The 22,477-nt window shown below is 37.0% G+C and overlaps 3 protein-coding genes across 10 annotated transcripts in view; all 3 read right to left on the bottom strand.

Annotated features, from left to right (window-relative positions):
* Window positions 1-22,477, bottom strand: part of LOC127510664 (gastrula zinc finger protein XlCGF8.2DB-like) — a 186,206-nt gene that overhangs the window by 161,868 nt on the left and 1,861 nt on the right. For 2 of the 6 annotated variants that reach the window (XM_051890540.1, XM_051890541.1), the window contains one exon: window positions 19,332-21,428. The exons of the other annotated variants lie outside the window; for them this stretch is intronic. In XM_051890540.1, the coding sequence (XP_051746500.1) occupies window positions 20,590-21,428 (839 nt within the window). In that variant the 3' untranslated portion in view covers window positions 19,332-20,589. Of the gene's footprint in view, window positions 1-19,331; window positions 21,429-22,477 lie in introns of those variants that run through there. 6 annotated transcript variants of the gene reach the window in all.
* Window positions 2,583-8,093, bottom strand: LOC127510617 (gastrula zinc finger protein XlCGF57.1-like). 2 transcript variants are annotated; one of them, XM_051890415.1, is made up of 4 exons: window positions 8,009-8,093; window positions 7,112-7,261; window positions 6,723-6,761; window positions 2,583-4,300 (listed from the first exon to the last, which is right to left on the bottom strand). In XM_051890415.1, exons 2-4 carry the CDS (start codon window positions 7,194-7,196, stop codon window positions 2,790-2,792), a joined length of 1,635 nt encoding a protein of 544 aa, XP_051746375.1. In that variant the 5' UTR covers window positions 7,197-7,261; window positions 8,009-8,093; the 3' UTR covers window positions 2,583-2,789. The 2 variants fall into 2 exon arrangements, with proteins under 2 accessions (XP_051746375.1, XP_051746374.1); XM_051890414.1 differs by lacking the exons at window positions 7,112-7,261; window positions 8,009-8,093 and having other exon boundaries at window positions 6,723-7,100.
* Window positions 10,172-15,780, bottom strand: LOC127510693 (gastrula zinc finger protein XlCGF8.2DB-like). 2 transcript variants are annotated; one of them, XM_051890622.1, is made up of 3 exons: window positions 15,371-15,780; window positions 14,547-14,682; window positions 10,172-12,323 (listed from the first exon to the last, which is right to left on the bottom strand). In XM_051890622.1, the coding sequence occupies exons 2-3, from the start codon at window positions 14,629-14,631 to the stop codon at window positions 11,473-11,475; spliced, it is 936 nt and encodes a 311-aa protein (XP_051746582.1). In that variant the 5' UTR covers window positions 14,632-14,682; window positions 15,371-15,780; the 3' UTR covers window positions 10,172-11,472. The 2 variants fall into 2 exon arrangements, with proteins under 2 accessions (XP_051746582.1, XP_051746583.1); XM_051890623.1 differs by having other exon boundaries at window positions 14,547-14,779; window positions 15,371-15,442.

Genomic DNA, 22,477 nt, shown 5'->3' with positions numbered 1-22,477 from the left:
GGCCTAAGAGGGCAAATATTGTCCTTTAAGAGAATTCAGGAGAATACATCATTTAACACCATAAGAATGGCAGAAAATTCCAGAATCCAGATGTGCAAAGTTCACATCATACCCAAAAAGACTTGAGGCTGCAATTATTGTAAATGGCAGAGTATCTCACAGGTCACAGAGGTCGTCACGATTTCTCGTCTCAGCCACGAAGACCATCCTAAGATCCCTCGTCCCGGCCAAGGAGGCTGTCCCATTGGAACTCCGAGCCCATGACTCCACCGGTCAACCCATCAACTCCACCTTGGTTCCTCACTCCCGCAACTCCACTGTGGTTTGTTTTTAGTTTTCAAGTGTATTCTGGTGCGTTTAGTCATTCTGAATGGATCCATATAGTAGCTATATGCAGTCAAGTCAATACAACAGATTTAGATGTCTTTTGGCATTGTCATGTAGTCCTGTTTGGTATCGCACCTTGTACTTATTTGTATAAACGGCCTCTAAACCAAGCGGCAACCTCCCACAGTCTCTTTTGAAGCCAATACGGAAGTGACTTAAACTGCAATTCATCGACTGGCTGCTAGAGACAGGCTCCAAAAGAGAGTCAAATCTTTATCTCCCCCATGTTAAAATGCCCAACTTTACAGCAGAAAAAAAAATGTTTACAGCCTGGTACAAATAGTGGTTTTGGTCTATACAGCTAATTTTTCACTTCATGACAACTCTGAGGGGGTGAATTTTTTCATAACTCATCCGTTTAAATTTTATTAAGCCTTAAAGTTCTGCATAATTAAGGGCGTGGCCACTTGAGTGACAGGTGGATTGCTGCTGCTGTCACTACTAGCCGCTTGTCTGCTGTCTGTTAGCCTTCACGTCACCTCAGCTAATTCCAGCCGCTGAACTTCTTATCTCTGCTGTGTTTGTGTTTTTTTCTGGATTATTTTATACAGTTATTAAATAATATGGCTTGCTGTGTGGTTAATGGTTGAGACAGATGCGCACACATGCGGAAGATAAACAGAACACACATTGTTGGATCATCTTGGCTTTGGCTAAAAGTTTTGTTCGCAAGATTTACTACAATGACAACGGCTGGAGAATATGCCTCTCAAGACACCACAAAAACAGCACTGCTTGGATATTATAACTATAACTGCTGCATTATTTTGAAAAATTATACTTTGGACGCAGACTCATATGTTTGTGAGAGTCCAATGTATACGATCGTATACAGTTTTACAACGTAAACGCTGCTCAGATTGCATGATTTCTTGAAGAACGATGATGGCGAGCAGATCGTTCAGAAGAAATGTGATGCAAACAATGGACAATATATCAATATTTCATGGATTTAACACGTTTGTGGACAAAAGGTGCTGTTGGATGTTTTTCAATAGACGCTCATGGACATTTTACCCAAGTGCGATGGATTGGATTCATCTCGTGGTCGCTATTTCTTTACAAAGGTATGAAGTCCTGTTTTGATTTTGCGTGATGTCATTTGCACACCCGACAAAAAATTACAATATTACTGGTTGTGGAGCATCTATATTGACAGTAAACTTTTAGAACGTCCCACCTCTTTGCCCATTTTCAGTTATCCGGGAATGACGCGCTGCCAAGATGGCGACTGCCCACTTTAGGCTTCAAAAATGCTCTTCAGAAACCTACGGGTAACGTCACGGACATTACATCCATATTTTTTTTTTACAATGTATGCTCTAAACACATTTTTTTCTTAGAAGTTTTTAGTGTTACACTGTAGACATACACAAGTTTTTTTTTTTTTACATTTGAAAATTACGTTCTTGAATATCTTTCATGTGCATAGTATCTCTGGACCCTTTACATTATTTGAATTCCAGAGTCCTTTTGAAGCCTCCAAGTGTTTTTTTTAAAAGGACTCTTAGGCTACGTCCACACGAAGCCAGATCCAATCCGATCTTTTTTTTTTTTCTCGTCTCAAGAAATATCTGCATCCACACGAAACCACTGAAACGACTCAAAACGATGTAGTATACATGCCAGAGCAGTATGTGGCGCTGTAATTCTGCCACAGAGATGCACTTAAAACAGCGTCTGCTATTGTTGTTGCTGTTTTGTGCTGTTAGCGGCGTCTGACTAGGGTCGACATGTGGGGTGATAAGATCATCGTTTCACAAAATATACGGATAGGCCGTCCACATGAAAACGCAAAGACGGCGTTTTCAGATTTATCCACTCTGGGACCCGGTTTCAAAAAATAGCGGTTTTACCTTCCAAAAACGCCGGATCCGTGTGGACAAACCGCCTATCCGATACAAAATTTGTGCGTTTTCACAGAAATGCGTCTCTGTGTGGACGGGGCCTTACATTTACCATGAAAAAAGCTTGAAGATAACAGTTTTGGGACTGTCAAACTATAATTTAAAACAGGCCTTGTTAAAAAAATAAAATGTTGCTGTCAAATTATAGTTTCAGACAGGATCAGTGGTAACACACAGCCAGAACCAGCATACAAATTACATCAGATGAGCTCCAAAAGTAGCCATATTCAAGTCCAGATTGATGTTTACCTGTGCATTCATTGACTAAAATCAAATAACTGTGCAATGTTCATGGTTTCATTCAGTTAATGTTCCTTTATTTATAATTTTTCATTTGTATTTGATATAGTAACATGCACATAATATCATCTATCCAAATTAATTCAATATTCAGATTCTAAAAGTTATTTTTATCCGTTTCCTAAATTTTGCAATTCAATTTACATGTAAAATGTACATGTTAAATTTGAGCAGAAAATCAGATCTGGGCCACATTCAGCTGTGGTGTGAAAGTAGCCTAGATTTCACACAGATACGTATTTTCTGGTGCCATTTTAAACTTCTGAGCCATTTAAATCTCTTTCCACACAAAGAACACAAATAGGGTCTGACATCTGCATGACTTTTCAGGTGTATCTGTAAGTGTGATGGCAAAAGAAATTTTTTGTTACATTTATCACAATTAAATCGCCTTTTTCCAGAGTGAATGCTTGGGTGATTTTTAAAAATGCTATGTTTTCTAGACTTCTTGCCACAATGCAGTTTCTTTTCAGAATGAGTTTGCAAATGATGTCTCAGGTCTTTTTGATATTTGAAACACTTCTTACACTGAAGACATGTGAAACGCCTCTCTTCAGTGTGTAGTTTCATGTGAGTGTCAAGATTTCCTTTAAATCTGAAACTCTTTCCACACTGAGGGCAGGTGAAAGGCTTCTCTCCAGTGTGAACTCTCATGTGAGTCTTAAGGTTTCCTTTAAGTGTGAAACTCTTTCCACATTGATGGCACATGAAAGGCTTCTCTCCGATGTGAGTTATTACATGCTTCTTAAGGTGATTTCTATCTGTGAAACTACTTCCACACTGATTACATTTAAAAGAGTTCTCTCTTGAGTGAATCTTTATGTGCTTATTAAGGGTCACTTTATGTCTAAAACTCTTTCCACACTGATCACATGTGAAAGGCTTCTCTCCAGTGTGAATTCTCATGTGATACTTAAGATTTCCTTTTTGTGAAAAGCTCTTCCCACACAGTTTGCAGGTGTAAGGGCTTTCTCCAGTGTGACTTATCAAGTGGACATCAAGGGATTCTTTATATGTAAAATTCATTTCGCACTGAGTGCATTTGAAAGGCTTCTCTCCGGTGTGAATTCTCATGTGAGACTTGATGCTTACTTTATGTCTGAAACTCTTTCCACAGCGATGGCAAGTGAAAGGTTTCTCTCCAGTGTGAATTCTCATGTGATACTTAAGATTTCCTTTTTGTGAGAAGCTCTTCCCACAGAGTTTGCAGGTGTAAGGGCTCTCACCAGTGTGACTTTTCATGTGGGCATTAAGAGTTGGTCTATATGTGAAATTCTTTCCACATTGAGGGCACGTGAAAGGCTTCTCTCCAGTGTGAAGTCTCATATGATTCTTGAGACTTACTTTATGACAGAAACCCTTTTCACATTGAGAGCATGTGAAAGGCTTCTCTACAGTGTGCATTCTCATATGAATCTTAAGGTATTTATTGAATCGGAAACTCTTTTCACACTGCTTGCATTTGAAAGGCTTCTCTCCAGAATGAATTATTATATGCTTGTTAAAGAGTGTCATGTCAGTGAAAATCATTCCACACTGATGACAAATAAAACAGTTCTCTCTTGAGTGAGCTCCCAATTGGGAATTAAGGGTTTCTGTCTTTTGAGCTCTTTTTTGTGAGGAAGTCTTTTCTCCAGGTATGAAATCATGTTCTTTCTCTTCCATTTCATTCAGTACTTCACTCTCCTCTTTCAGCACCATCAGGTCTACAGCAGAAAAAGAGAAATACAAGTTAACCCCGTTTAAAGGCACAACGTGATAGATGGATAGTAAAAGTACAGATACATCACTTAAAATGTCAAAGTACACAATTTTTAAACTACTTAAAAAGCACAATTTATTATGAGAACTACTTAATTACTGTAACGTGAGTATTTGTAATTTGTTATATCACACCCCTGCAGATTGCGCATAACCCCATCAGTGTCAGTCATTCATCAGTGGTCTTATTCAGTTAAAACTGTTATTTCATGTACTAACCCATTTCAGACTGTTCATGTAACTAAAATGAAAAATGAAAGAGTTTCCTTTATTAATTGTGAACGTACCTTTGCTTAAAGGGTTAGTTCACCCAAAAATGAAAATTCTGTCATTTATTACTCACCCTCGTGCCGTTTTACACCCGTAAGACCTTCGTTGATCTTCAGAACACAAATTAAGATATTTTTGTTTAAATCCGATGACTCCATGAGGCCTACATAGGGAGCAATGACATTTCCTCTCTCAAGATCCATAAAGATACTAAAAACATATTTAAATCAGTTCATGTGAGTACAGTGGTTCAATATTAATCATAAAGCGACGAGAATATTTTTGGTGCGCCAACAAAAACAAAATAATGACTTGTATAATGATGGCCGATTTCAAAACACTGCTTCAGGAAGCTTCGGAGCGTTATGAATCAGCGTGTCGAATCATGATTCGGATCGCTTGTCAAATCACCAAACTGCTGAAATCACGTGACTTTGGCGCTCCGAACTGCGGATTCGACACGCTGATTCATAACACTCCGAAGCTTCCTGAAGCAGTGTTTTGAAATCGGCCATCACTAAATAATTCGTTATTTTGGTTTTTTTGGCGCACCAAAAATATTCTCGCCGCTCTATGATATTAATATTGAACCACTGTACTCACATGAACTGATTTAAATATGTTTTTAGCATCTTTATGGATCTTGAGAGAGGAAATGTCATTGCTGTGAATGCAGGTCTCACTGAGCCATCGGATTTAATCAAAAATATCTCAATTTGTGTTCTGAAGATTAACGAAGGTCTTACGGGTGTGGAACAGCATGAGGGTGAGTAATAAATGACAGAATTTTCATTTTTGGGTGAACTAACCCTTTAAATGTTTGGTACCGAGGCCATTTTGATATGTTGAACTGCGCTAATGGACTTGATATATGCATATTACGAAAACAGTACTAATGACGGTTCTTTTTTTTTTTTTTTTTTTTTTTTTGATTTGTTTCATTGTCTTTCTGTCTGGTGAATGCTGTGTGCTGAGTCGATGTTACATAGCAACAGAAGTTTATATATATATATATATATATATATATATATATTTGTGTGTGTGATGTGATCTGCGAAAACCCATTTGAAATTTTACCCATCACCTATTTCAATACCATATGAAAGCTGGAACGGTTGTAATGCTTTGGAATATAGACCTAAGGTTGGTTTTGTTTTAAAGAAGACACTCGTCAGATTATTGTAGAAGTGAAATAAATTATGAAAGTGAAATAAAATAAGTTATAGAAGTTTAATTTTATGAAAATGTAAAGATATAAATGTTTATATTTTATAATAATATATTACAAAACATGTTTTACTCTTAAACTGCAAGAAAATCAAAGCCAAAAATATCAACATTCCAAATTTTAGGTTGAAATATTTCAAAAATGAGCTTTCAGTAAGATTTTGTTTGGGCGCAGTACCAAACTTTTTCACTAGATGACACCCAAGCTCCATTACTATGGTTCGAGTGATCTGAACCATATATTTCCATATTTTCATACATTTTACAAAGTAGACATCCTATTCAGAAGTAGTATGGTCAGTTTGGCAGTATTTGATTTGAATTCAACCTCTAATAAACACATCATTAGAACATGTGTTCATTATAGCTCCGTTGTTCTCTTGTGCTCCGCCTACATTAGGTAAAAAAAAAATCTTTGCGTGCCGTAGTTTACCCAGGACTGGTGGGAAATTTGCATTAATACACCTTCATTCTACATGTTACATTCGATCTGTTTTTTGACTTTACTGAAAATGTTCCATCGTGACATCCAACGAGTTTTCCCAGATCTCATCACATATAGTTTATATATATATAGTTTATGATCAAGTGTCTTTTTCTCGCTCTCTCTCCTTTTTTATATAAATTCAAACAATGGGAAATTTGTTGCATGAATCTCAAAGTACCAAATAAAGAAATTTACTAAATAAAGTACCAAATAAAGAAATTTACTTTCTAGGATTATTTGTGGAGGAAATGTATTACTCAAAAGGTGAACTTAAAGTATCACTAGCATTAAATAACAGAATAATACTCAGAAGGGCGGGAAAAAAACAAGGCCTAATTCCTCAAGTGATGTAAACATTATTCAAGTAAAGGTGAATATTTTACCATTTGAGTCCTCCTGAGGTAATCTGAAATCCTTGCAATCTATATTGGAAAAGGAGAAAACGAGTATCAGAGTAATCAGAGCAATAATATAATTGATACTGAGAAATTTCACCTTTTTTTTTACCCCTTTAATTTCTTTATGAGAACCTTTTCTCATGTTATGCATTCCAGCAACTGTGTTATAATATCAGCATTGAAATCAGCATTAGTATTTGTCTGGTCATGTGATCTCAACATGTCTGTCCACATGCTGCGACCCGCTCCATGTCAAATAAAACCACTTTAATTAGGACACTCATAAGACATTCTTCAAAAATACTCATTTCTGTAGAGCTGAACATTTTAATAAGGATCAAATGACTGTGTTCAGCTTTGAGAATGAAACTAACCTGTTTGTCCCTCAGTATCTTCTTGTTTCACACTGAATGTTTCTTCAATCCTCATTTCTTCACTCTCCTCTTTAATAAATGCCATCTTTATAACAGTGCGTCACGTGGATCTCAGTTGTTTCACCAGGAGTTCCACTGTGTTTGGAGACTCTGTCATGATTAAGATAAGAATAATTAACAGAAAGAAAAAATGAATACAAAATAAATCTCTGGGTGCTTTTCAATCAGCTCCCTAGTTCAGTAGTCAGCACACTGGTAAGGGAGTCAGTCAGAGAGATGTGACTCGAGCGAGTCGAATCAGTGAATCCTTTTACGTATAATTACTTCAATTGACTCGAAAGCTTCGTTCCTCTCATCAATAATTGCAACTTTGCCAATGACCGAATTCATCTTTACGATAAACTGATTAACGATGTAGGGAGCAAAATTAGACGCACTTCTGTTACTCATGTGTGGATGCGTTTTACTGACAAAAATAACGATCATTCAGACCACTCCTGGAGGTGGTTTGAGGCGGGTCTCTTCAGTAAGCTGAAGCGCAAACTGCCGCAAATGAAACAAAGTTCGGCGGCACAGTCTTTGTCTTGAAATTAGCTGATGATAATAAATAAAATACAGCTTTTTGCTATAGTTGACGTGAACTACATTTGCATATAAGGTATTGAAAATCGGATGTATATTCATTTTGCAAAGACACATTTATGTGGCCGAGAGTAAATGAAAGAGATTTAACAAATCGTATATCTATTCGATCAATAAAACGCATTAAGTTACCAAGTGTAAACCATTAGTTAAACAATGATGCTACTTTTAATAATAAATAATTAACTTTGTATCGTTTGTAATAATTATATGAAGGTTTCGATTTAAACAACTTAAATGTTTAAGAGCACAAACCTTTCTTCAGCAGAATCACAACAGATGCAGTATCGCGGCGCAGTCTTATGACTTCACACCGCCAAACCAAAATAAAAGTCCTGCCCGAACGCGAAAATTACAAGTGCATAGAAATAACAGATATCCTTTTATTAAAATGCAAATAGTGACAAATGTTAAAAAGAGTGTATGAGTTCATAAAGCAGAGTTTATACATCATACATTTGTCAAAAGTTTGGAAACATTAATTTTTTTTAATGTTTTTGAAAGAAGTCTCTTCTCCTCACAAGGCTGAATTTATTTGATCAAAAATACAGTTAAAACTGTAATATTGTGAAATATTATTACAATTTAAATGGACTGTTTTCTGTTTTAGTATCTTTAAACATGTAATTTATTCCTGTGATGGCAAAGCTGAATTTTCAGCATCATTACTCCAGTCTTCTGTAGGGAAATTTACAGTTAAAGACCCAAAGACCAGATTTTAAGAAAGTGTCAGAGTCAGAGTTTAAGAAAATTTTACTAAAGAATAGTTTGCAGTTACCTCAGCAGAAGTCAGCTTCAACACTCACAAGGAGTTTGTATGCCACTTTGCATATATATTCAATACAACAGCAATTATCCTCTAACAGAGTCCACTAACTACGTCATTACTTTGAATGATTCTGATTGGTTAAGCCATAGGTAAACTTAGAAAATGTCCACACATGGAGTGATCGGCAGAAGCACATCTCCAACGATTATCCGGACGACACCAAGACCATGGTTTAGGTACGAAGTGACCTAGGTCACAAATATATGTTTCTGGGCGCCATTTTGTCCGGAAAAACAAGTAATTTCTTCATCTAGGATGCCTGTTGTTCAACTTTCACCAATACTGACCTGTAACACATAATACTAGCATACATACAAAGATAAAAAAGGATGCATAGCTTCTCCAAAGTTGAAGTTGGTTGAACTTCCCCAAAACATACTGACAATTTGTACTTTTCTCTCAGTGAGAAGTATAGACAATATTCGTCATTATTCTCTAGTGTTTAAAGATGAAAAGGAAAATAAATGCTTTAAAATAAGTTGAAGATGTAATTCAAATAATTTAATATTTAGAAGGATAAATGTTGGTTAATTTTATATTATAAATCACTCAAAAGATATACGAAGTAGCAGTGTATTCCAGAATCCACACCCTTCAATTCAGTGTCACATGACCTTTCAGAAATCATTCTAATATGCTGATTTGCTGCTCAAAAACATTTCTTATTATTATAATCAATGTTAAAAACAGTTTTCGCTGCTTTACGTTTTTGCGGAAAGGTTGATACTTTTCAGGATTCATTGATTAATAGAAAGTTTAATGAACAGCATTTATCACATTTATATATTAAACTTATTAAATAGAAACCTTTTGTAACATTATAAATGTGTTCACTGCCACTTCTGAACAATTTAATGCATCTTTGATGAATAAAAGTATTAAATTCTCTCTTTTTGTCTTACCACAAATGTTTGAATGGTATCATTATTATCAATGTTTTCAACATTGATAATAATAAAGAAGAAATGTTTCTTTAGCAGCAAATCAACATATTAGAATGATTTCTGAAGTATCATGTGACACTGAAGACTGGAGTAATGATGCTGGAAATACAGTTTTGATCATTTTAAAATATATTAAAATAGAAAACAATTATTTTAAATTGTAATATTTCACAATAATACTACTTTACCGTATTTTTTAACAAATAAATGCAGATTTGTTGAGCACAAGAGACTTCTTTCAATAACAAAAAAAAATAATGTTTCTAAACTTTAGACTGGTACCGTATGCCAATATTGAAACACATATAAAAGTCAGTGTGTTTTTTTCTAATATTAAAATTCACTATGAACATGTTCACTTGAATCTAAAATACCCGAAAATTGGTATAAAATGTCCAAAAATTATGATTAAAATAAAAAATTAGAATAAAATAAACAATAAAGACGTAAAATACAAATGTGAATCAATTAATAATAAGTACTGATAAATAAAGTTCAGTCTAATTAAAAATGGAGTATTTCACAGCTATTTAATAAAATCAATCGTCAGTCAAGTCTTTAATGTCAAGAGTCATTGTGTGAGTTGCTTCTTATGTAGAGTGATTCAAATCACTCACTAATGAGTAAATTCAACAGAACAAAACAAAACAAAAATAACTTTATTTAACAATTTGAACTGTCATACGCAGTTGACATAGCTTGTTTACGTCTGGCTCATTATTGGCCAGCTCCTGCGTCACTCAAATTATTTTGGAGCGTAATGAATCAGCGTGTCGAATCATGATTTGGATCGCGTGTCAAACCGCCAAACTGCTGAAATCACGTGACTTTGGCGCTCCGAACTGCGGATTCGACCCGCTGATTCATTATGCTCCGAAGCTTCCTGAAGCAGTGTTTTGAAATCGGCCATCACTAAATAATTCGTTATTTTGTTTTTTTGGCGCACCAAAAATATTCTCGTTGCTTTATAATATTAATATTGAACCACTGTACTCACATGAACTGATTTAAATATGTTTTTAGTACCTTTATGGATCTTGAAAGAGGAAATGTCATTGCTCCCTATGTAGGCCTCACTGAGCCATCGGATTTAAACAAAAATATCTCAATTTGTGTTCTGAAGATTAACGAAGGTCTTACTGGTGTGGAACGGCACGAGGGTGAGTAATTAATGACAGAATTTTCATTTTTGGGTGAACTAACCCTTTAAGGTACAAGGATTTACATTTGCTCATACACACTAACTTGTTTGCACTAAAATACCAGCTAATCTTTATTTTACTTGTTTCTGATTGGTTCATTTCCAAAGTTTACTCTTCATGGGTGGGCGGGGCAGCTTGCGAGGAGCGAGGGAAAGGAACGTGCAATCCGCAATACTTCTCCAAAACGACTGCTCGGCCAAATACAGCAAAATCTAACAACTACTAACAAGTACTGAATACTTTATTTCATATTACCTTCAGTAAAATGTATATCATTTCTCCAATTCACATTTCTTTGTGTTATTTGAATTTAGTCACATGCTTAGTAGGGTGATTTGAAAAAGTTAGAAGTTCTACTAAGTGGAGGCATGGCCAATAACAGTGTGTGTTTACAAAATTAAGGGTTTACAAAGCTTTGCTTAAAACGAATAATGATAGACGAGACATAATACCCGAGTTATTATTTTTCTTAGTATGTATGTTTGAACCAGACCCAGGGCCCCATCCCGTGTTAGTACTGTCATTAATTTACCTACCATATCCAACATAGAAAACAAGGGGTTATACAAATATTCAAGCCGTTTATCCATTTTCAACCCCTGAACCTAAAAACATAAAAGAGGCATTTTTTCAGGGTTTTTTTTTTTTTTTTAAGAAATGAATAAATGCACCATTTTCTAATTTTTCTACTTTCAATATTAAATCACAAAAACGAATGAACGCAGTGTACACAAACTACTTTTTCTAAACCTCTTGTCGCACTGAGGAACACTGCAATGTATTTACAGGATGAGTTTGCAAGTGACGATTCAGATCTCTTTGATATGTGAAAGTCATCTTACACTGAAGACATGTAAAAGGCTTCTCTCCAGTGTGAACTCTTATGTGCCTCTCAAGGCTTACTTTAACTGTGAAACTCTTTCCACACCGAAGGCAGGTGAAAGGCTTTTCTCCAGTGTGAATTCTCGTGTGAGCCTTAAGGCTTGTTTTGTTTGAGCAAGTCTTTCCACAGTGATGGCACATGAATGGCTTCTCTCCAGTGTGAGTTATTACGTGATTCTTAAGGTGATTGCTGTCTGTGAAACTCATTTCACACTGATGACATATAAAACTGATCTCTCTTGAATGAATCCTCATGTGGTTATTACATGTTACTTTATGTCTGAAACTCTTTCCACAGTGATCACATTTGAATGGTTTCTCTCCAGTGTGAAGGTTCATGTGACATCTCAGGTTTAGTTCTGCTGTGAAGCTCTTTCCACACAAAAAGCACATGTAAGGCTTCTCTCCAGTGTGAATTCTCATGTGCCTGTTAAAGCTTCCTTTTTGAGAGAAACTGTTTCCACACTGAGGGCAGGTAAAAGGCTTCTCACCTGTGTGAACACTCATGTGAATTTTAAGGTTTGCTTTTTTGGTAAAACTCTGTCCACACTGCTGGCAGTTGAAATATCTTATAGTTTCTGTTTTTCTTGAGGATGAATTTTCAGTCTCTGAGCAACTAAATTTTTCTCCAGTTGTGAAATCATGATGCTTCTCATACTGGTCTTCCTCCATTTCATCTAGTACTTCACTCTCCTCTTTCAGCAGCATCAAGTCTAAGGTGAAAAGAGACAAATACAAGTTAGTTGTATTTAAAACATCAACACGCACCATTCAGGAAGAACTCTAAAGTGACAATACCACAACACTTATACATGAACAAAAGCTAATGTAATAACTTTAGCAATGCCCCCAACTAAAGATTTTTCTAGTCGACTAGCAGTCATTCATTTAAGTCATTAATCGAATAATCGCACATTTCTATTTACTTAATCACTTAAATAGCCTACTGAGGAGAATACTAAACCATACTGAGCATTTAATATAGGTGCCTGAATGTGTCGGGAAAAAATAGCAAGGACACATTTTAATTATTTATTAATAAACTAGTGTTTTCTGTATCAGTGTCGGCTGCAAAGATGCATCTCCGCAGTGGACGTGCCTTTAGAGAGAAATGCACCTTTCCTACGGCTTGCATAAGCAGAGAGTATTTCTTTTCGATTTAAATTGGTTCGTTTAAAAGTAGACATATTAAAGAGTTAGTTCACCCAAAAATGAAAATTCTGTAAATCAGCGTGTCGAATCCGCAGTTCGGAGCGCCAAAGTCACGTGATTTCAGCAGTTTGGTGGTTTGACACACATTCCGAATCATGATTCGACACGCTGATTCATTACGCTCCGAATCTTCCTGAAGCAGTGTTTTGAAATCGGCCATCACTATGCAAGTCGTTATTTTGTTTTTTTTGGCGCATCAAAAATATTCTCGTCGCTTTATAATATTAATATTGAACCACTGTACTCACATGAACTGATTTAAATATGTTTTTAGTACCTTTATGGATCTTGAGAGAGGAAATGTCATTGCTCCCTATGTAGGCCTCACGGAGCCATCGGATTTCAACAAAAATATCTTAATTTGTGTTCCGAAGATCAACGAAGGTCTTATGGGTGTAAAACGTCACGAGGGTGAGTAATTAATGACCGAATTTTCATTTTTGGGTGAACTAACCCTTTATAGATATACTTCTCATGTCTGATGTCTGTACACTGAGATTCAGTTCATTTTTGTGACACGCTGCTGCTCAGGGAGGCTGAGACGGCAGAAAACGCATCCTGTTTGTGCTTTTGTAAAATAAAGAAAACAATGTTTTCTTGTTATTGTGAGTTTACACAAATAAAAATAGACCATTTACCGTTATGAATTATGTATTACACTTATCTGTATGACTAAAAATGAGTATTTTAAGTTGTTTCCGCTGTTGTCAGGAAAAAATGCAAGAAATTGCGCCGGTGCCTCCATGATGTGCAGTAAAGCGCGCTATACTTTAGCTTCCCCACCTATCCGACCGCTACCACTTTGTTTGTGTAAATGAAGAGACTTCTCATCAAACACAAATATGGTGTGACACAGGGCTCAGTATTAGGTCCTCTGCTTTTCTCCTTGTATATGATTCCCCTGGGAGTCATTATATGGCTTACAATCAGCTGTTTCCTCAAAAGAGTCAGATTGCAAACAGCAGAAAGCCGCCTTCATGCGACACATACAGTAAACCCATGTGTTGTTCACTTTGCAGCACAAAATAACACCAAATTATTAAAAAAAAATAATAATAATTATCCCGACCTAGGTTCTGTTTTGTCATGCACCATGCAAGTTTGTGATCATAATCAATTGAGTGTGAAACCTGACCTGAAGACATTAGGTGCGGCAGTCAGAGATCCTGAAGAGAGACTTTTCAAGCCTGACAAGTTTTTTTTTCCTGTGACGGTCACCACTTATCTCTTCATTATAATATTTGAAACTTTTTCGGTAAAGCTGTTTTGAAACAGTATTGTAAAAGCACTATACAAATAAACTTAAACTGAACTACTGTTAAAACAACACATTCTGTAAAGCTGCTATGTGTACAATGTGTATTGTGAAAATTCTATACAAATAAATGTGATTTGGCTTGGTATCAAATAACTATTTGAATTTGATGTGCTAAAAGTTAATTCTGTTATTATGTTTATTATATAGTTATATTTGATATAATTATAATATAATTTATATATGTTATAGTTATATTACAATCATGTTTTGCAGTGCGTGTGTTCACTACTCACTATTCATAATGTGTGTGCACTAATTGGATAGGTTACATGCATCGGACAAATTCAGAATATGGGTTACCATAGTTAGCCTTCACGTGTCACTTTCAAATATCATTCACTTCTGTAGAGCTGGACATTTTAATAAGGATCAAATGACTGAGTTCAGCTTTGAGAAAGAAACCAACCTGATTGTTCCTCATTATCTTCTTGTTTCACTCTGAATGCTTCTTCAATCTTCATGTCTTCACTCTCTTCTTTAATAAACGCCATCTTTATAATAGTGTGTCATGTGGATCTCAGTTGCTTCACCAGGAGTTTTTCCTGTGTGTTTGGACAGTGATGAGAATAATTAAAAGAAAGTAAAATAAATCCAAACTAAATCTCTGGGTGCATCACAATCAGAATTTCTTGAATTTCCCTAAAAGGGATAAATAAAGCATTTATTATTATTATTATTATTAGCAAAAAACTCTCAAAACTAGTGCTTCAAATTAATAAAAGAGCACAAATTATACAGACATTTCATATTTGGATAATTGATTTTTCTTTGGTATTTACTAATTTGTAGATTACTTAATAAATTCTACTTTCATGAAAACTTTTGCAGTTGGTTTGTAAAAGTTGTTATTACACGTTTGTGTTTCTGTTTTAACCAGTATGTGTCGTCAGCGCGCGATGGTTCAAGCGATTCGAATCACTGAATCATTATGCGAAGCATTTGGTTCAATTGACTCGGAGTTTCGAAAAGCACCATTTCTCCCATCACAACATGCCAGCGACCGAATTCTTGTTTACAATAAACTGATTCAAGATATAGGCAGCGAAATGAGACGCACCTTTTCTGTTACTCATGTGGATGCGCTTTACTGATATAAATAACGTTCATGTTAAAGCATTATAATGTTACACTCAATTATAAATAATTCATTTTGCATCGCTTGTAAAAACTATACCATTGATTGAACGGTTTGTAATGATTTAAATACTTGAAATGCTTCAAAACACAAACCTTTCCTCAGCTGAACAGATGCAAGAACGGGACGCAGCCTTATGACGTCAAAACGTCACGCCAAAATAAAAGCCCTGCTCACTGGCTAAAATGACAAAAGTGCACAGAATATAGTAAATATAATTCAGAGTAGAATTGTTTGTGAAATATTAACTACTATTGAAAGAGTATGAGATTATGCCTAAACTGTAAAACAAAACAAATTAGATAACAAAAACACAGTAGATGAGTTTATAAAACACACGTCAGTATTGAAACAACTATAAAAGTAAGACCTTCGTTGATCTATGGAACACAAATTAAGATATTTTTGTTTAAATCCGATGGCTCCATGAGGCCTACATAGGGAGCAATGACATTTCCTCTCTCAAGATCCATTAATGTACTAAAAACATATTTAAATCAGTTCATGTGAGTACAGTGGTTCAATATTAATATTATAAAGCGACGAGAATATTTTTGGTGCACCAAAAAAAAAAAAAAAGAAAGAAAGAAAATATTTGGTGCACCAAAAATATTCTTGTCGCTTTATAATATTAATACTGAACCACTGTACTCACATGAACTGATTTAAATATGTTTTTAGTACCTTTATGGATCTTGAGAGAGGAAATGTCAGATTTCGGAGCCATCAGATTTAAACAAAAATATCTCAATTTGCGTTCCGAAGATTAACGAAGGTCTTACGGGTGTGGAACGGCATGAGCGTGAGTAATAAATGACAGAATTTTCATTTTTGGGTGAACTAACCCTTTAATGTGATTTATTAAATAGCAGAAGGTATTGATAAAAAGGTTCAGTCTAATTAAAAGGGGGTATTTCAAAGATTTTTAATGAAATCAATAAAAAGTCTTCAATGTAATTTATGTGAGTTGCTGCCTTAGTAGAGTGATTCTAATCACTGACTATGTTACGTTAGGATAATGATGATGATGATGATATGGAGAGCATAGTGGATCATATAAAACAGCTTAGCTTTAACAAAGCAAGTGAAATCCAAAACAAAAATAAAATGAAACCGTGTGCTCCATACAAAACCAACACAAGACAATGAACGAAGTGAACAGAAGGCTATATATACACAAAATAATGAACTAAATACGAAACCGCTGTGAACTGATGAATGAAACACAGAAAATGAAGCAATACAAACTGAAAATCCATGAAAATGAAACCAAAACACCAACATAATGTGACGACTAATGAGTGAACACAGGCACAGTTTACATCTGCTGAACTCCACAGAAATCTCTGCAGTTTTCTTAAAAAAAAAAAAAAATCACATTTCAATGTAAATTTTTCTAGGGATATAGTCATTTTTAATCAATAATTACCTTCAGTTCACTTTAAATTTCTGAAAAGAGTGCGTCTTAATAAATTTGGCTTTTTGTACAATTTTTTTTTGCAAGAATTAATATATAGTTTACTGTATACCTTTCTGTAGTGTACTGTATAATCAGGGGTGATCAAGTTTTATGTCTGTTTTGGGTGGGTTTTAGGTCGGATACATTACAGTCCTTTATGACTGTTGCTTGTCAGACTGTATGAACATGATCCCTGCTGTAAAGCCATGTCACACTGTAGGATCTCAGTTGTGCATCATCAGGTTCTGCGCTCTAATTGGTGTTTGATTTGACGGCTGTAGTAGGAGAAGCCGCACTGCAGGACTGTGCTTAAAAACTCCTGACACTGCCAGAATTTTGTCAGAGGTGAAATTTGATTGCAACAGTCATTAATCAGCTGTCGGTGAACATGCAGCGAGGCAACAAGTCAGCTGCCTAAGTTTTCAGATGCAGCAATTGTGATGTTTTTTTGTGTGGGCGGAGCTTAGGTGGAGACAGAACGATTCCCCTGACCACTTCACTAACAATAGCTAGTAAGTGTTGTTAGCTTGTTTATTTTTAACAATGACTGGAGAAAATCCAATTTAGTCTGAATATGTAAGGTCACTCACTGTTCGGATCTGCGATTGTTATTTGAAAAAGTTAACTTTAATGGACGGAACCAGATTGGCCAACCCGTACATGCTCACTCAATGGATGGACGATCTGACGGGATTATCTCCGGTTGAGTCACCTGACATCTACAACTACCTGATAGAGAAACTGAGCATGCAGAAACTCTGGTTACTATCGTAACCTTGGTTCCCTGAGAGACGGGAACGAGACACTGCACAAGCCGCCGTGCCCGCTGCTCGATCAGCTGGGTAAGCGTTCAATCGTGATTCTGACGCAATTGTCGCTCCGCCATCTTATATACCGCCAGGTAAGCCTGTCAGTATTTGCATGCAATTTGCATAGCTTGGCCAATTGGCCAGTTTTTCTAACTGGCGTTAGCCTATAAAATCTTCAGAAATCTTTTCTGCATATTCACACGAAGCCCTAGGGACTCCAAGTGGCAAAGCAATACATCTATGTGACTAAGAAGCCCATCCCGCGAATGGGCCAGAATCAGCCAGTCGTCCAGATAATTTAGAATGCGCATACCACTCTCTATGAGAGGGGAAAGCACTGCATCTACACACTTCAAAAACACGCACGGAGCCAAAGCCATACCGAACGGGAGCACTTAAAACTGGTACGCCGTGCCCTCAAAGCCGAATCTCAGGAAGCACCTGTGGCGCGTCGCTACTTGAATGTGAAAGAATGCGTCCTTTAAATCCACAGACATGAACCAGTCCCTGGGAGAGATTTGTGCCAGAATCAATTTGACAGTTATTATTCTGAACACGCGCTTGTGAAGCGCTCGATTGATGGGTCTGAAGACCAGGATCGGTCTCTTGGGCACCACGAAATAACAGCTGTAAAATCCGCTCTAGGTTTCGCTTTATCGCTCCTTTCGCGAGCAGACTAGACACACAGGGGCATTTTGAGGCGACGTCACAGACGGAACCATGCTGCTAAAGCGGGGGCGGTCTGCATCTGAACTGAAGGGAATACCCGTTTTGAATTATACTCAGCAACCAAGGGAAGATGCCTGAATGGCTCTCCACACGCCTATGAACTGACATGGCGGCCGTATTCTTTCAGTCAAGGATGCTGGCGGTGACGTATGCAGACCGGAGCCCTGCCCCAGCGAGGTTAAGTGTGCTGGCGGGGAAACGGTCCGTTAACAATAAACGTGTCAACGAATTCCTTAACTGATTTTGCAAGGACCCTAGTGAACTGGTCGTGGAGATCAGTAGGGCCCTCTGCCTCGGAACGATCTGGCTCTGACTCAGCCCAGTCCTTCTCAGAAGCCAAGATGGACATGGAGTCCTCCTCCTCTCTGGCACTGATGGAAACGAAGTCCGCGATGGCAGGAGGACAAAAAGGACAGGTGAACGGGGCATAGATGTAGGATGGCAGCCTGGGGGCGTGTCGTCATCTTCGTCCCAAGGGGGGGGCACCAGCGTCTCCTTGCCAGCAGTGGGCCTTGCCCCCTTAATGCTACAAGCAGTTTTCCTCCGAGTCCTCAGCACATGAACAGGCAAGTCCGCGCAGTGTACACAGTCTTGACTAGGCCTCAGTGTGGGCCAGGCCCAGGCAGGCGATGCGATGCTCGTGTGGGTCCGGCAGGTCGATGGGGCCCGCGCTGATACTGCAAAACGTTGCCATCGGATGCGGTGAAGAGAGCAGGTTCTTCTACGTCTTCGACTATGGCAGTAGCATGAAGGAGAAGATTCTGACGCAGTTGTCGCTCTGCCACCTTATACAGGTAAGCCTGTTAGTATTTGCATAGCTCATGACAATTGGCCAGTTTTTCTAACTGGCGTTAGCCTATAAAATCTTCAGAAGTTTCGGAGAAGGGGAGGAGTTCCCGCAGTAAAGCTGTCGAAGTGACCACTCTCGAAAGGCAAACAGCTTTTCAAAATGATTAAATGTTTCAAAGCGCTTGAATCGCCGCACGCTGACGACACATGCTGAGATCCACGTGATGTACTATTATAAAGATGGCGTTTATTAAAGAGGAGGCAAGAAATGAGGATTGACAAAGCATTTAGTGTGAAACAAGAAGATACTGAGGAACAAACAAAAAATGTGTTTCTTAAAGAGGAGAGTGAAGATGTGAAGAAACATATAGAGTGAAACATGAAGATACTGAGGAACAGTTTGGTTTCATTCTCAAAATGGCATGATTTCAGCTTCATTTAAAGGGGTCATGCATCTTTTTTTCCTTTATATGCTTATGACAATATCAATTCGCTTCAGCTATATGTATATTAGTCTGCATCAGGTCAGTAACTAGTTGGCATGTCTGTTCTTTCTATGTGGAGTAGTGTATCAATTTAATGAAAGTATAAATTCTTAAGTTTAAAATTGTGTTCAGCTTTTAAAATATAAAGCTTACAAAATGTTTATCATAAACTAACGCTAAGACCCAGAATTTGCCCTACCTAAATTATGGACAGGAGCTGCTACTGCATCAACACTGTTATAATTTAGAAATAAATGTCCATTTTCTACCCTGATCTAGACCACTGATTTGAACCCTCCATTTAAACAGTTGTGTCTTATTTAAAACTTTAATAATCACCCACCGCTCTCTTGAAAATGTTTCATTCACTTTTTGACAAAAATGAGATTGCAATTAAAAAAAAAAAAAAAGTGTAATACAGCTTTAAATATTTTCCACATACATTATGTGTTGACTATCATGACTATCATACATTATTGCTATGATTTACAGAAGACACCCACTAAAATGTCATTCAGTGTAATAGTTCATATACCAAAGATAATCTTGGCATGCATATAAAAAAAAAAGCAAGAAGCATTTGATGACATATTAAAAGACCCCATTTAAAGATCACAGTGCAGCCCCCAAATACTAATTAATTGTACTAAGCTCTAATCCTGACTTAGGCTAAGCCTTTCAGCTGCTGTTCCACTGTCACAGTGCAACAGTCATAATTCAGAGACCTCAGCAGTAGTTTCTGTGCAACAATGGGATTTAAATCCTGACTGAAATTGTTCACAAATACCGTAACTCTGCAAAACTGAACATATTTTAGACATAAAATATTTTAGATATAAACCAGCTCTCCTGAGTAAAACTTTTTCATAAGGGGTTTGATAACTGCCAGCTTCAAGTATTTGGAACATCTCCTAAAGCAAGGGTGTCCAGCTCTAACTTGCCTCAACACAACAACCTGGATGTTTCTAATATGCCTAGTATTAGCTTGATTAGGTTCAGGTGTGTTTAATTTGGGTTGGAGCTAAACTTTGCAGGACACATTGTCACACTGAGGAACACTGCAATGTATTTACAGGATGAGTTTGCAAATGACGATTCAGGTCTCTTTGATATGTGAAACTCATCTTACACTGAAGACACGTAAAAGGCTTCTCTCCAGTGTGAACTCTCATGTGAACTTCAAGGTTTGCTTTACGTGTGAAACACTTTCCACACTGAAGGCAGGTGAAAGGCTTCTCACCAGTGTGAACTCTCATGTGAATATCAAGATTTGCTTTGTTTATGCAAGTCTTTCCACAGTGATGGCACATGAATGGCTTCTCTCCAGTGTGAGTTATTACGTGATTCTTAAGGTGTTTCCTGTCTGTGAAACTCATTTCACACTGATGACATATAAAACTGATCTCTCTCGAATGAATTCTCATGTGGTAATTACGTGTCACTTTATGTCTGAAACTCCTTCCACACTGATCACATTTGAATGGCTTCTCTCCAGTGTGAAGGTTCATGTGACATCTCAGGTTTAGTTCTGCTGTGAAGCTCTTTCCACACAAAAAGCACATGTAAGGTTTCTCTCCAGTGTGAATTCTCATGTGCCTGTTAAAGCTTCCTTTTTGAGAGAAACTGTTTCCACACTGAGGGCAGGTAAAAGGCTTCTCACCGGTGTGAACACTCATGTGGATTTTAAGGTTTGCTTTTTTAGTAAAACTCTGTCCGCACTGCTGGCAGTTGAAATATCTTGTAGTTTCTGTTTTTCGTGAGGATGAATTTTCAGTCTCTGAGCAACTAAATTTTTCTCCAGTTGTGAAATCATGATGTTTCTCATACTGGTCTTCCTCCATTTCATCTAGTACTTCAGTCTCCTCTTTCAGCAGCATCAAGTCTAAGGTGAAAAGAGACAAATACAAGTTAGCAGTTTAATGTCACAGACAGACATCAAAACATTTAGTCATATAAAGCATCAAAACCAACATGTATGTTAGATCCTATACCCACTAAGCTACTAAAAAAAGGTTTTACCTGTAATCTCAGAACCTATTGGCAATATTGTTTAGGCCTACTCTTTGCTTTGTTTATGACATGTCTCAAACACTTTCAAGCTGGCAGTTATCCAATCCAATCCAATTTTATTTATAAAGCACATAACAAAACAACATAGTTTACCACAGTGCTGTATAATGTAATCATTGTAGAAATTAATAACCACAAATGTAAAACATCAACACACCATCCAAGAAGAACTCTAAAGTGACAATCCCACAACACTTATACATGATCAAAAGCTAATGTAAAAACATTTGGAATGCCCCCGACTAAAAAATTTTCTAGTCGACTAGCAATTGTTCATTTAAGCCATTAGTCGAATAATCACACATTTATATTTAATTAATCACTTAAATAGCCTACTGAGAACACTAAACCATAATGAGCATTTAGTATAGGCGTCATATACCATGTCACCTATCCGACCGCTACGACTTTGTGTAAATGAAGAGACTTCTCATCAAACACAAGTATGGTGTGACACAGGGCTCAGTATTAGGTCCTCTGCTTTTCTCCTTGTATATGCTTCCCCTGGGAATCATTATATGGCTTACAATTTGAAAGCGTTTTGAAAGTGGGAACAGGAGCATTTGAAAGCAGGCATCTATCAGCGGACTGGTCCGTGATAGACGCCTGCTTTCAAACGCTTCCTTGTGTATCTGTCTAAGCGCTCAGTGAAGAGCGTCATTGATGTCTATTTACAACATGTTTTTGAAGCGTTGATCAATGGTAGCCAATCACAGACATATCTTTTGAGCGCGTGAACACAATGGCCAATCAGAGATGTTTACAGATCCGCTCAACAGTGCTCAAAGCATCACATTTTTAAAATTTCAATACCAACTTGGTATCGCGGTCGGTACTTTAAACAACAATATGATGGATTTT

Source organism: Ctenopharyngodon idella, chromosome 4, assembly GCF_019924925.1.
Source record: "Ctenopharyngodon idella isolate HZGC_01 chromosome 4, HZGC01, whole genome shotgun sequence".
In the NCBI taxonomy this organism is placed as follows: domain Eukaryota; kingdom Metazoa; phylum Chordata; class Actinopteri; order Cypriniformes; family Xenocyprididae; genus Ctenopharyngodon; species Ctenopharyngodon idella.
Note: the sequence above shows the minus strand (reverse complement) of the source record. Positions and strands in the feature narration are given on the sequence as shown.

What these genes read in the sequence shown, in the direction of transcription:
- LOC127510693 (XM_051890622.1), bottom strand. Translation starts at nt 14,631, where the DNA reads ATGGCGTTTATTAAAGAAGAGAGTGAAGACATGAAGATTGAAGAAGCA. An exon ending in AGATAATGAGGAACAATCAG is followed by an intron (nt 12,324 to 14,546) that starts GTTGGTTTCTTT and finishes TTTTCACCTTAG; the next exon opens with ACTTGATGCTGCTGAAAGAG.
- LOC127510617 (XM_051890414.1), bottom strand. Translation starts at nt 6,888, where the DNA reads ATGCATAACATGAGAAAAGGTTCTCATAAAGAAATTAAAGGGGTAAAA. An exon ending in ACCTCAGGAGGACTCAAATG is followed by an intron (nt 4,301 to 6,722) that starts GTAAAATATTCA and finishes TTTCTGCTGTAG; the next exon opens with ACCTGATGGTGCTGAAAGAG.